The 13458-nt window shown below is 40.3% G+C and overlaps 1 protein-coding gene across 1 annotated transcript; it reads left to right on the top strand.

Annotated features, from left to right (window-relative positions):
• Nucleotides 1-2746: 2746 nt before the first annotated feature.
• LOC112140051 (zinc finger protein aebp2) lies at nt 2747-11207 on the top strand. Its single transcript, XM_024262965.2, has 8 exons — nt 2747-3331; nt 5602-5830; nt 5986-6093; nt 6173-6356; nt 8531-8655; nt 8727-8794; nt 8870-8983; nt 10723-11207. The coding sequence occupies exons 1-8, from the start codon at nt 2907-2909 to the stop codon at nt 10733-10735; spliced, it is 1266 nt and encodes a 421-aa protein (XP_024118733.1). The 5' UTR covers nt 2747-2906; the 3' UTR covers nt 10736-11207.
• Nucleotides 11208-13458: the final 2251 nt, after the last annotated feature.

The following is a 13458-nucleotide window of genomic DNA, read 5'->3' as shown; positions in this document are numbered from 1 at the left end:
CATGTATAAAGCAATAAGTTGGATGTTGGATCTTTGGGACATCAGAGACATTTAAGAAATGTAAAGACGATAAAATGAACAAACACTAATTTATGTACACACTTAAATAAGAGTGTGAATATTATGAGAGGCTATTAATAATATCTGTATCAATATGCAAAGGGATCATACTCCATCTGTTTTATATTATGTTAAATAAATGTTGATGTTCCTAAACCTGGGTGGAAAGCATTTTCTTACTGGTGAGTTTCTCTTAATGTGTCCTGCAACACAAGGACCAGGTTGTTTTCGCTTCAGAAATGTCACCCCTGCCACATACTTAAAAACTTAACAAAATTAGCATGTGACTACCACCTGATTTAAAAAAAAAAGAAATAATGACATTACTGCGGGTGAAACCATCAAAAAAAAGAATGTTACGGGGTTCATAAATATATTTCAAAATCCACCAACGAAACTTAAACATATGTGTCGGGGATGGCCACATCGCCTACGACTTGGCGGCCATTTTTGGACAAATTTTCAATACTTTGGGCAATCTTCACGAAATTTCACAACCATTGATATGAATAGAGATGTACAAAACAAGGCTGTTAACTCGTGTTCCAACGAAGGGAAGTCCGTTCAGTTGCCATTTTTCCGCGGTACGGTTATCGCACAATTTCGCCATTTTGGGACCAAACAATGTTAGACATCTGATTGGCAACAAGCAACAAAGAAAATATATCATAAAAAAGAGGTTTTTCAAGAACATGTTAAACGAGACACCAGAGCAATAATGGTTATTCTGACAAAAAGAATGACTGAGTAAAGCTGTTTATTTTTCTATAGAAGTCTACGGGATTTTGGCTTTCTCAAACTAGTGGGTACTTCCTATTTAGAACACCAGGGGGAAGGGATGATCAGTCCAGTTCTCTCTATGTACTGTCTATGACAGGGGGCGTCCAAAGTCAGTCCCCAAGGGCCGGTGTCCAACATGTTTTCCAACCAACCTGCCATTGAAGCTCCGTACTGACCGAACATACCTGATCCAGGTAATCAGCAGCAGATAAGAGAGAGTTTCTGGAAAACCAGCAGGAAGCCGGCCCTCGAGGACCGAGTTTGGTCTATGATCACTACCAAAGTTTTGTTGACCTTTTGAGCTCTCGAAGTTCTCAAAGTTCTTGAATATCACATTATGTACTTCCTACAAATTGGAGCTCCTTCATGGGATTTCAATTCATCGCCCCCTAACTCCTCGAGCATCATTGGGATGCTAATTAGGAAAAAATGTTACATTTAGAAAATTGTAGATTTTGTGAAGTTGCAAAAGTAGTGTTCCCCTGTCACTCTCACATTTTTGACTGGAATAAATTCACAATTTAATCTATGAATCCCTGTTTTAACCCTTCCGCTCTCTTTGGGGTCCAGATGACTCCAACCATATACTGATGTATGATTCCTTCCATGGCAAATGTGGACAAAGGTGGACAGGATTTTATGTCTGCCATGGACGTCTTCTTCACTTTCGGCTTATCCCTTTCGGGGTTGCCACAGCGAAACAGCACCCACTGTTTCGCATCAGTGAGTTGGCAGATTTTTTTTTTTACGCCGGATGCCCTTCCTGACACAATCCTGTATTTGAATGCCCCATGGACCTAGTTAGGCAGCAGCATCAAGGCTCTTTCCTAGTGAAAGTCAAAAATCAAAGATAAAAAAAAGTTCAGCACACTGTCTTGTGGGGTCCAGATAACCCCACTTTTAATGTAAACAAGCCAAGGAGAGCGAAAGGGTTACGATGAACAAGGCCAATGCGGTTAATCACTAGAGATGGCACGCAGGCTTTTTACTATTGTTCAAGATATGTAAAGAGCGACGCCATATTGGAATGGTATAAAAACACATGGCTTAGCAGACACAGTAAAATGACCATAAAATGCTTAATTTTGGTGTGATTTTATTCAAATCTACACACAGACTAAGATTTGCAAAAACTGTTAGACTCCTCGGTCTGTGTTTATAAACAGATTGGTGGGTAGATGACATTGTTGTAGACCACTAGCACCTGGTCCATGCCCGGATCAGTACGACCTGGTCTGAGCCGACTGACAACAGTGCAGCCCGGTCGACAGTATCAAATAAAAATGCGTTGATGCCAAGGTGAGCAAGCACCTCTGCTCAGGTAAGTCAAAAACTCACAGATGCCCCTGTGTGGAAAAGCAGAACAAAAGACATCCACCAGCAACCAGGAACCGGGCTTGAAGGTCTATCACAGGAGCCTCTGGTTCCAGAGAGCAGGAGGGCCCAGAAGCATGGAGAATGTAAGCACCAGCCCAGGTAGAGTCCAAACCTCCCATTGGGTCCGGTCCTAGTATAAGGCTACAGGACATCTAAAAGCCTCACTGGCCTCACCGACCACCACCACCTGGTAGTCCTGAACAAAGGCCACCCTGTGTAGCCGGTTCACTTATCCACTGCTTTAGGAATAAAAGGACATTGTGACACAGCAGCACCCTTGGACACAATGAAGTTATACTTCATAGACCACAATTTATTGCAGATCTTACAAATGACAATTTTCCAAAAAGAGAGAAAAAGACATCTTAGTGTTAGCTGCCTGTCCTAGCTCCTGCATGACAGCCAGGGAGAGATCTGATAGTTTATTATTTTTTTCCATAACAGAACTCAAATAATAATAGGAAATTTGTGAAACGAAGTGAACATCCTGTCCGTATAGACCAGCTATGTCTCTAGGAGTCCTGCCATTGCAGGACAAAGTGGGCCGTCTTTTAAAATAGATGAGCTTTGGTTCAGCGAAGTCGACGTCATGATGTAAAGCTCCTGTTTGCTGGTGTCGGAACAGAGGAGCACGGCGGACCGGGCCCAAATTTTCCGTACGAATACTTTGAACGAACCGCTTTTTAGGAATGGCCGAAGGAACCATCAGACCCGAACTCCATCCACCACCGAACGGAACCGCTTTCTTATCCGGAACTTGCTCGGCCGTGCCGGAGTCTGAACCGGGTGACGGCGAGGGCAGAGCACGCGTGAGCAGCGCGCGGTGCCCGGGTGAGGACAAGGGCGGCCAGAACCCGCCTGCCTGTCAGCCCACCGAACCGGCGAACGGAGAGGAACCCGACGCTCACCCCCCTGAGCCCCGCGGGGGGAGCCGGGCTCGGGCGGGCTTGTGTTACCGCGTGGAGGGCGCGCGGGTGCCTGAAGGAGAACAAAGAGCGCCCAGAAGGTGCATAGAATCCGCGGAAGGGCACGAGCGCGGTACCGATAGCCAGGCTGGCACCGAGCTGGGCTCACTGGACAGGGAGTCGCCCTGCCGAGTGGATTCCGAAGACAGGTGGGGAAGGATCCGAGGATCCGTGAGGAAATGATTATGCACCGTCCACAGAGGTCACGTGCGCTTTTACGACTTAGCCGCGCGGAAATGAAGCACCTCTGGGTGAAGAGATGGAGGCCGAGCAAGGCACCCCCCTCAGGGACCCGAGAGCACGCGCTCCTTTAACATCAGTATAAGACGTAGCGGTGAATAGAGTTGATTTAATGGATATTTTCTATGAAAAACGCCCAAAGTTGACGCTGAAAGCTGAAATCTCAGCACTAACGAACCTACCGAACCTGTTTTTCCAGCATCTGTGGATCAGTTCCGTGAGTCTGGGGAAAAAAAGTAAAGATTCCTTCAGAGAATGACGTTATGTTGTAAATACGATTCCGCTTTTCACGAGAAACGCCAGCATTACGGAACCAGAACCGCGTTAGCATCTGGTTATGAGTGATCTGCAGCAGAGCTAGCTTAGAACCCTTAACATGGAGAGAATACAAGTACTTCAAAGGCGGTAATTAGGCCGTTTATGATGAAAGTAGAGTTCATACCGGATCATTTACAGATTAAAAAAGGAGCATTAAAACAGTAAACATTAAAAACAAATGTTAACCTTATGTTTTTTGTCCTATGAAGAAACACATTTATTAGATAAAGTATTAGGGGCGCCATAAACAATATTAATAATGGTACAATTACAAAAAGTCATAATTTTATTTTTAAAAATAGTTGTAAAAGTTTGAGAAAAAGTTGTACATTTATTTATTTTTTTTAAGTCAAAATGTATGTGGAGTGGTAGAAATATGAGGAGAAAAAGTCAAATAATTTTTAAAAAGTTGTGATCTTCTGAGAATAAAGTTGTACATTTATGAGGTAAAGAAAGCCATTATTGATTATGATTAAAAAAGTGGAAAAATTATGAAGCTAAAGTTGATAAATTATGGTTTAAGCAAAATGTGCTAAAATTACAAGAAAAAGTTGTACATTTATGAGAAAAGAATAAAAATGAAGACAGAGTAATATTATAATAAAAATAAGTTATAATTTTACGAGAAAAAAGCTTTAAATTTATGAGGAAAAAGTTAAAAAAGAGAATAGAGTGGTAAATTTAAGAGAAAAATACATACATTTATTAGATTAAAACGATGAAATAGAAAAAAATAATTTATGACTTTTAACAATTAATTAGCTATTTTTAAAAGTTATCATTTTACAAAAAGCTGTAAATTTATAAGGAAAAAAGTAAAAAAAACAAAACAAAAAAAACAATGATGTACTAAATTTAAAAAATATAATATAATATAATAATAATATAAAATATATAATATAATATAAAAAATCAAGAATCAAGCTATAAGATTGTTAGAAAGAAAGTTGTAATTTTACAAAAAAATGTAGAAAATTTATTGAAGTAAAAAATTGAGGAAAAACATCTCTAATTTATGATTTTAAAAATTGTCAGTTTACGAGAAAAAGGTTGCAAATTTATGAGGTAAAAAGTAAAATATTGTGCGAATGAAGTGCTAAAATTATGAGACAAAGTCACTAATGTGTGATTTTTTAAAAATGTCATACAATTCCAAGAATAAAGTTGTAAAATTGTGAGAGAAAAAAGTTGTAATTTTACAAAAGAAATGTTGGAAATTTAGAGGGAAATACTTAAAAAAATATGAGGATGAAGTTGTAGAACCCTCTTAATTTTATTAGATCTTTTTTATTATTTATGAGGAAAACTAAAAAAATAAGTTGTAAAAGGACATATTGAAATGTTATTCTGAGGAATGTGCAGAAAACCATGAATTTAGAAATTAAAAAAATGTTTTGTTTGATCAGAACCGTAAATATGACAAATAATCTGACCAAATTTTAAAAAAAGTTTAAAAAAAAACAATTTCAAACCAATCTTTAATCGCTAAAATCAAATATATTAATTAGAATTCACTTTAGAGCAAATATATCAACTTCATCAATAATGATGAATTTATTATTCCATTAAAATGATGAATTTATTATTCCATTAAAATGAATAAATTAATTCTATATATGTTTTTTTTTCTGGAGCCGGAGGTGTTGCAATAACACTTTTGTTCCCTTTTATCTTATTTACATGTTATGTTTGGTCTTTTACTTTAATGTTTTAAATGTTTTAGTATGACGACTGTAACCAAAGCGTTTCCTCATGATGGAAGCAGCAGGACTCTGACCACAACCTGCAGAAACGAACCATCTCATCTTCTGAACAGCAGATATGCTGCCAGGTTACTGTCTGACACCCTCTGTTTCTCCAGTATCAGCTCCACCTTGATGGACATGGAGAGCACTGCGTCCAGCGGGCGCTCGACGCCCGCCATGCTCAGTAGCCATGATGGGGGTGTGACGGCGGCGGCCTCAACAGTTTCAGGTGGAAAGTCCCTGAACTACACCTGCTTCTGGGACGAATGCCAGCTGGTGTTCTCCAGCAGCCCGGACCTGGCAGAACACATCCGAGCTTCACACGTGGACCGGCAGAGGGAGGGGGTGAGTGCATCTCTGAAGTACGCATGCATCTGTTGGAGTGAACTGGACCACCAGAACCTGAAGCCAGCAGTTTGCATTAGCAATGTGCACATGTCAAAAACGTACGACCACAAAACCAACAATAGTGGCTGCAGAGTGTTTGTGTGTCTCTTCAGGTGTTTGTGTGTCTGTGGAAGGGCTGTAAGGTGTACAACACTCCGTCCACCAGTCAGAGCTGGCTCCAGAGGCACATGCTGAGTCACAGCGGAGACAAGCCCTTCAAGGTAACACAACCCACACCCGACCAACGCCGTCTTCCCTCCAGCCGGCTCTCTCATTTGTTTTCCCTTTCTGTTCCTGCAGTGTGTGGTGGGGGGGTGCAGTGCCACGTTCGCCTCCCAGGGGGGGCTTGCCCGCCACGTGCCCACCCACTTCAGCTCCCAGGGCTCCTCCAAAGCATCCAGCCAGGGCAGAGTGAAGGAGGAGTCTCCGTCCAAGGCGGGCCACAAGAGGAGGAAGCTCCGGAACAAATACAGACGCTCCCTTCGTACGTGGCTGCTCACGTGCACACGCATACTCATCATATGCACACTCATGCTGCTCACGTGCACATGCATACTGATCACATGCACACGCATACTGATCACGGGCACATGCATACTGATCACATGCACACGCATACTGATCATGTGCACATGCATACTGATCACATGCACACTCATACTGCTCACGTGCACATGCATACTGATCACATGCACACGCATACTGATCATGTGCACACTCATACTCCTCACGTGCGCACTCATACTGCTCACATGCACACTCATACTGCTCACGTGCACATGTATACTGATCACATGCACACGCATACTCATCACATGCACACTCATACTGCTCACGTGCACACTCATACTGCTCAGGTGCACATGCATACCGATCACATGCACACGCTAACTGATCACATGCACACTCATACTGCTCACGTGCACATGCATACTGATCACATGCACACTCATACTGCTCACGTGCACACTCATACTGCTCACGTGCACACTCATACTGATTACGTGCACACTCGTACTGCTCACGTGCACACGCATACTGATCACGTGCGCACGCATACTGATCACGTGCACACTCATACTGCTCACGTGCACACGCATACTCATCACATGCACACTCATATTGCTCACGTGCACACTCATACTGATCACGTGCACACTCATACTGCCCACGCGCACACACATACTGATCACGCGCATACTGATCACGTGCACGCGCATACTGATCTACGTGCACACTCATACTGATCACATGCACGCGCCTACTGATCACGTGCACACTCATACTGATCACATGCACACTCGTACTGCTCACGTGCACACTCATACTGATCACATGCACACGCATACTGCTCACGTGCACACTCGTACTGCTCACGTGCACACTCGTACTGCTCACGTGCTCACGCATACTGATCACGTGCACACGTATACTGCTCACGTGCACACGCATACTGATCACATGCTCATTCATGCTGCTCACGTGCACACGCATACTGATCACGTGCACACGCATACTGATCACGTGCACACGCATACTGATCACGTGCACACACATACTGATCACGTGCACGCGCATACTGATCACATGCACGCACACACTGTTCACGTGCACGCTCATACTGATCACATGCACACTCATATTGATCACATGCACGCGCCTACTGATCACATGCACACTCATACTGCACACGTGCACTCATGCAGAGACATTCATCAGCTCATGACAGACAGAGCCGTTTTCAGATCTTTACTTCCTGCTGCATATTTTTAGCATCGTTCAAGGTTCTCTTCAAATTAGGATGATGAAGATCTGCAGCTCTGATGTCCTCCTTCAAGGTCACTGCAGGAGCTGCTTCAAACTGTCTCCTCCATTTTCTGAAACGGACATATTTTAAACTTCAGAGCAAAGTTGAGCCATAAAATTCCATAAAATAAATATTTACGTTTGTTAGCAAATGTTTAGACTAAATACACTTTTCCCAGAGTTTATTGAGATGATTTAGCATTTAACCTTTTTATTGGCACTATCTAAATGTTAGCTTTGTTTTAGCATTCCTGCAGTTTATCAATTTTCTTGTTTGGAAATTTTCCTGAGCTACTTCCGCCAATTCAGTATAGCCGCTATCTTTAGCATCTCAGTGACCAGATTTAGCAAACTCGTGTGTTATGGAATAGAATGCAATGTTTTTGCTATTTCTCATTTATTTGTGGAGTTATGTTCCAAAAACAATGGAGACAATCAGAGCTTTTGTTTTATTTCTATGAGCTTTTTAAGCACAGATGCATTTTCACCGAAGAGCTTCAGACAGAACTTGATCACAAATCTTTATTTCTATTGTCTGTTGTAGTCATCTATTTTAAATTAAACCTTTTGAGATATTTCTTTTGAAAATGTCTCTTTTTCAGATAATGTTATTAAATGCTATAAAATAGTGTCAAACTTTTAATTTAGCAGAATATTCATCCTGACGACACAACTCTGACGTTTATTCATCTTTTCCTTCATCAACTTTGGACTTTCTCTTCTAATTTACCATCTACCATTTACTTTGGAGCTTTTGGAGCTAATATTCCATTTTTGTCCCAACTTTTGTTGCCCTCTTGACCCCCGTTGGTCCCAGCAGACTCTTCACTCATTGTGTCCTTCCGTTTACAGCCAGACCCCACGACTTCTTTGATGCTCAGACGATGGACGCCATCCGCCACCGAGCCATCTGTCTCAACCTGGCCACGCACATCGAGAGCCTGGGCAACGGGAACAGCGTGGTGTTCCACAGCAAGGTGGGGACTCGCGCGCTGCAGGAAGTGACTCGCAGAACCAGCGTGTCACTGTGGTGGTTCTTGTGTTTCAGGTCATAGCCAGAAGGAAGGAGGCCTCTGGGAAGGTGAAGTTTCTGTTGCACTGGACACCTGAGGACATGTGAGTCTTCACCTGGTTCACCCCCCCCTCACTTATGTAAGACAGTTTTGGTGACAAAAAAATGTTGACTGTCAGACTACCAGATGTTTGGGTGAACGAGAATGACCAACTGCAAATGAAGACCAAAGTGGTTCACCTGTCCAAGCTGCCTGCTGACACCGCTGTGCTGCTGGACCCCACCCTCTACAGGTGTGTGTGCAGACCCGTCCTCACCGGGACAGTCCCACAGAAGCTGTTAGAGGAGGTGCGGCGATCGAGACCCACATAGAACGTGACTTTGTATCCCCCTTCTGCAGTCTGAACTATGGCAGGAGAGGATAGAATATTTATTGTCATTCACACTATATTGATTCACTTTTTCTTTATTATTATTATTCTGTTTGTCTTCTTGGACGCCTCTAGCTCTTCAGCTATTAAAACATTCAGCTCTTTTTATGATGGCCTTTTCAACTGTTTTGGCAGTTACTGAGGATTTCTAGGCTATTTGGGGTTTAGCTAATATTTCAGCTACATTATAGCAGTTTTTGCTAATTTAGGATTTTTTTCCGTTTTTTAGGCTGATTTGGAGTTTAGTTAATATTTTAGCTTTATGCTAGCTGTTTTGGCTAAATTACATGTTTTTATCAGTTTTTTAGGCTAATTTGGCAGTTAGCGTATGTTTCAGCTACATGCTAGCTGTTTTGGCTAATTTAGGCTTTTTCCCATTTTTCAGGCTAATCTCGATTCAAGCTGATATTTTAGCCTGATAAAGCTGTTTTGGCTAATTTAGATTTTTTTTGTTCTTTAGGCCAATTTTACTAATATTTTAGCTAGAATAGAATTTTTTGTCAATCTTCTGGAATCTGTGACTGACAAATACTTATTTGTAGGGCTGCTAAGATTGGTCGATATTAATAATTGACGACTAATTTAATGGTCGATTAGTTGTTTTTCTTCTTTTTTTTTTTTTAAATCTCAAAACTACTGTGCGGGCTTTCTAATGCCACATCCGTGCACAGTATTGCTAATATAGGTCACTAGTTAACTCATAGGGAGTTATTGGACCCGACTGGGCTTCCAGACATCTTTTGTCTGTTCCTTTCATCTTTTGTCCATTTTATTTCCCCTTTTGTCCATTACCTTTCATCTATGGTCTGGCTCCCTTCATCCTTTTTCTGATTCCTTTCATCTTTTTTTTGTTTGTTTTGTTTTTGTTTTCCTGTAATTTTTTTTAGTTCCTTTCATCTTTTGTCTGTTTCCTTTCATCTTTTGTCCAGTTTATTTCCCCTTTTGTCCATTACCTTTCATCTATGGTCTGGCTCCTTTCATCCTTTTTCTGTTTCCTTTAATTTTTTTTTTTTTTGTTTTTGTTTCCTGTAATTTTTTTTCCAGTTACTTTCATCTTTTGTTCAATACCCTTTATCTTCTTTCTGTTTCCTTTCATCTTTTGTTTGGTTTCTGTAATTTTTTGTTTAGTTCCTTTCATCTTTTTCTGTTTCCTTTCATCTTTTGTCTGCTTTCTCTTATCTTTTGTTTGCTTTATTTTTATCTTTTGCTTCCTGTAATTTAGTGATTGTTTTTGTCTTTTCATCTTCTGACTGTTTCCCGTGTTCCAGCTAAACTTACTGGTGTTTTTGGCTAGAACACCAATATTTTTATCAATACACCATCGTCCGAATTGTCTTTATTTTATTTAAAATGTTTTACATCCAGGTCACAAACGGCCAGATTAGTCGACTAATTGAAAAAAATAATCGGTGATTAGTCGACTATTAAAATAATCATTTGTGGCAGCCCTACTTATTTCCAAATCCCAGCAGAGCAGAAGAAAGTTTCAGATGTAAGACGAGGATCATGAAACAGTGAATGCTTACTTAACCCTCAGCAAAGTTACAGACACTAATATGATGAGGTTGGAGAAACTCAATGAACCTCCTTTTGTCTTGCAGGATGTTCTTATGACCCGTCCTTGTGAACGCCGCCTCCTTCTCCCGTCACCCTTTTCTTGTTCCTCCTGAGCAATCCTGGGTTGAAGTGAAGTTTTATTTGAATGTTCTTAGGTTCTGAGCTGACTAAAGTTGTAAATAACTCCATACAGATTTGTAATATATTTTTATATTTTTTTTTATTGGAACTGTAGATTGTTTTTTTTTTAAACAAATAAATGTTAGAAACTTATGTTTGTCAAATATTTCTATAGAGAACCCCAGTCTGGAATATTAGTCATTTAGGTAAATAATTAATTTATTTAGTTATTTATTTTCTCACCAGATAACTCTTGGTAGGAGAGGATGGATTTGGAGTTTGTGATTAACACAAGCAAGATATAAAACTTTTAGGAATGTGCAGCAAAGCTGTCAGTTTAACACAAAAAATGTATTTGTCTCATCTCACTTTTTAAAAACTGGATTAAAAAGGCAGTGGTCTGAAAATGGTTTCCTTCAAGTACATTTTCTGATTTCTCATTACCCAGCTGGTGTTGGAGCTCTTGTTAAAAACTGTTACAACATATATCAAACCTAGAGGTAATTCCAATACATCACTACTGTTATATTGATTAGTTTCAACACATTTTTAAAATCCCACTCCAACCTTTTCAGCCTAATTCCTGCTTAGACGAGGAAAATCTATTTCTCCACAAGTGGATGCATCGTAATGGAGAGGAGGGAGGGGCTTGTTGCCCTCCCAACATATTTTTTACGTCTCAAATGAGTTTTTCTTTCCAGCAGCCTTTGTCTGCTCCTTATTCACTACAGGTTGATGGTTGTACATTACAGAAGTGAAGCTTGATATCTGTTTATCACCACTTCTTGCTTAGAAAGAACTTAAAAGGTGGATGGCCAACAAACACTTCCTCTATCGTGTCTGTACTTTGACTTAGCATTAAAACTATAAGGGAAACGAAACCCTAAATCAACTGTTTTTGTCTGTCGACCTCTATAAAGGTTTTAAAAGTGCTGTCTGTTAGTCTTTGCCACATTTTTCTAGATTAAAAAAAAAGTTTAATTTTTGAAAATAGTCAAAAACTCCCTACAGGTTAAATTGAGGTATTGCATGTGAATTTTGTGATTGGTCAAACCCTGTAAGTTTCAGAAGTCTCACGTCATGATCTAACGTAATAACAGTCCAGTCCCTAAGCCCCACCCCTCTGATTGGATTTTCACATTTCGGCTGTGGGCGGAGTCAGCCTCCACCTTCCCTGTTTGGTTTCCCTTGAAGCATAAGTCGTGTTTGATGTGAATGCAGCTTAAAACTGAGGGGAATATTGCTACCTGCTGGACAATGTAAACAATATCAAGTCAGAGATTCTCATCTTAAGTCTTCATATACCTCTGTGTTAACGTTCAAACGCGTAAAAGTACAGTAGATCTGGACAGCAATGCTGCTAGTGTGGTATTGCTCACACAAAAGTATAAATGAGGAGCACATTTTCATCCAATATAGACTTCCTGTTTGGATCAAGAGAGGGGAGGAGTTGGGATGTCCAGGGAATATACAGTCAATGGCGTGGACGTAAGACCCCGCCCCCAAACCCATCTCAAAAGCAAATTACCAGATAATCTAGACCTGAAAACCATACAATGAGGACAAAGAACAGAAATGAAAACATCTGTAGAAGATCAACATGAACCTGAAGTGACTGACAGGAGACAGAATACGACTGAAACTCCACTGGAACTCCAAACTAAAATCCTCACAGCAACAGTCTGATAATGACATTAAATATGAATCATTTCTGAATTCTGGGGATGAAAGTTGTTGGATCTGTGTTTAAGATATTACAATTTGTGTTAAATTTAATTAATATTGATTCAGCTGCTTCACAATGCTAAAATAAAGAGTTTCTGATATTTTAATACTTTGATGTTTTCCAAGTCTATAATAAAGTGAACTCATGATGACAGTAAATTGTTTTCATAAAAATGACACTTGTAACACTTTAAGTTACACATGTCATAGTAGTTATCTATTAGTACTTTATTTTAATTTTTTTTTTATTTCCATATTCCTTAGAAAAAGATGTTTGTGTTTCTCTTCAATGACTTTCTCCCTCGTCCTCCCCACGTCCCTGACTAGAAGCCGTGCATTCCTGTCAAGTACCTTCGACCTACACTGAGGAATCTGGATCTCTTATCCAGAACATTTGAAAGATTTTCACATTTACCTTGAAATCCTTATTTAAAATGTTCTTGAGTTGTTGTAGAGATTCTGTGTGAGGAGAGCTCCCTCACAGGATCTCTCCAAACTTGGGAAGAGAGTCCAGCAAAACTCCTCCCTGACCAGGCAGTTGTGAACCTTCACTGCTGAGATATTTGATCGTGGATTTTCTGCATTAATGAACATCTTGAGGAGTTTGAATGGTTTTTTTACCGATTCCTGAAGAATCGTTACATCCTTAAGGTCCGGTCCCACTGGCTTTCACGGCCATATCACGGCTGGAGGATAATATTCATCTAAATGTAATAAATTCTACAATGAAATAGGACGTGAGGTAAAAAAGAGGAAACATTCAATAAATGTCAGTATGTTTCATGAATATATCCGGGATAAAGATATTGTCATCAAATATTGGAAGATTTGTGGTTCTATCAAAGCTTTGTGGATGTTCTTCTGTCCTTAATAAAAGTGAAAATAAATTAAAAAAAACTTTGTCAAATAGCTCCATCTAGTGGAACTGTGTGGAA

Source organism: Oryzias melastigma, unplaced genomic scaffold, assembly GCF_002922805.2.
Source record: "Oryzias melastigma strain HK-1 unplaced genomic scaffold, ASM292280v2 sc00293, whole genome shotgun sequence".
In the NCBI taxonomy this organism is placed as follows: Eukaryota; Metazoa; Chordata; class Actinopteri; order Beloniformes; family Adrianichthyidae; genus Oryzias; species Oryzias melastigma.
This window is presented reverse-complemented; position numbering and strand designations above follow the sequence as displayed.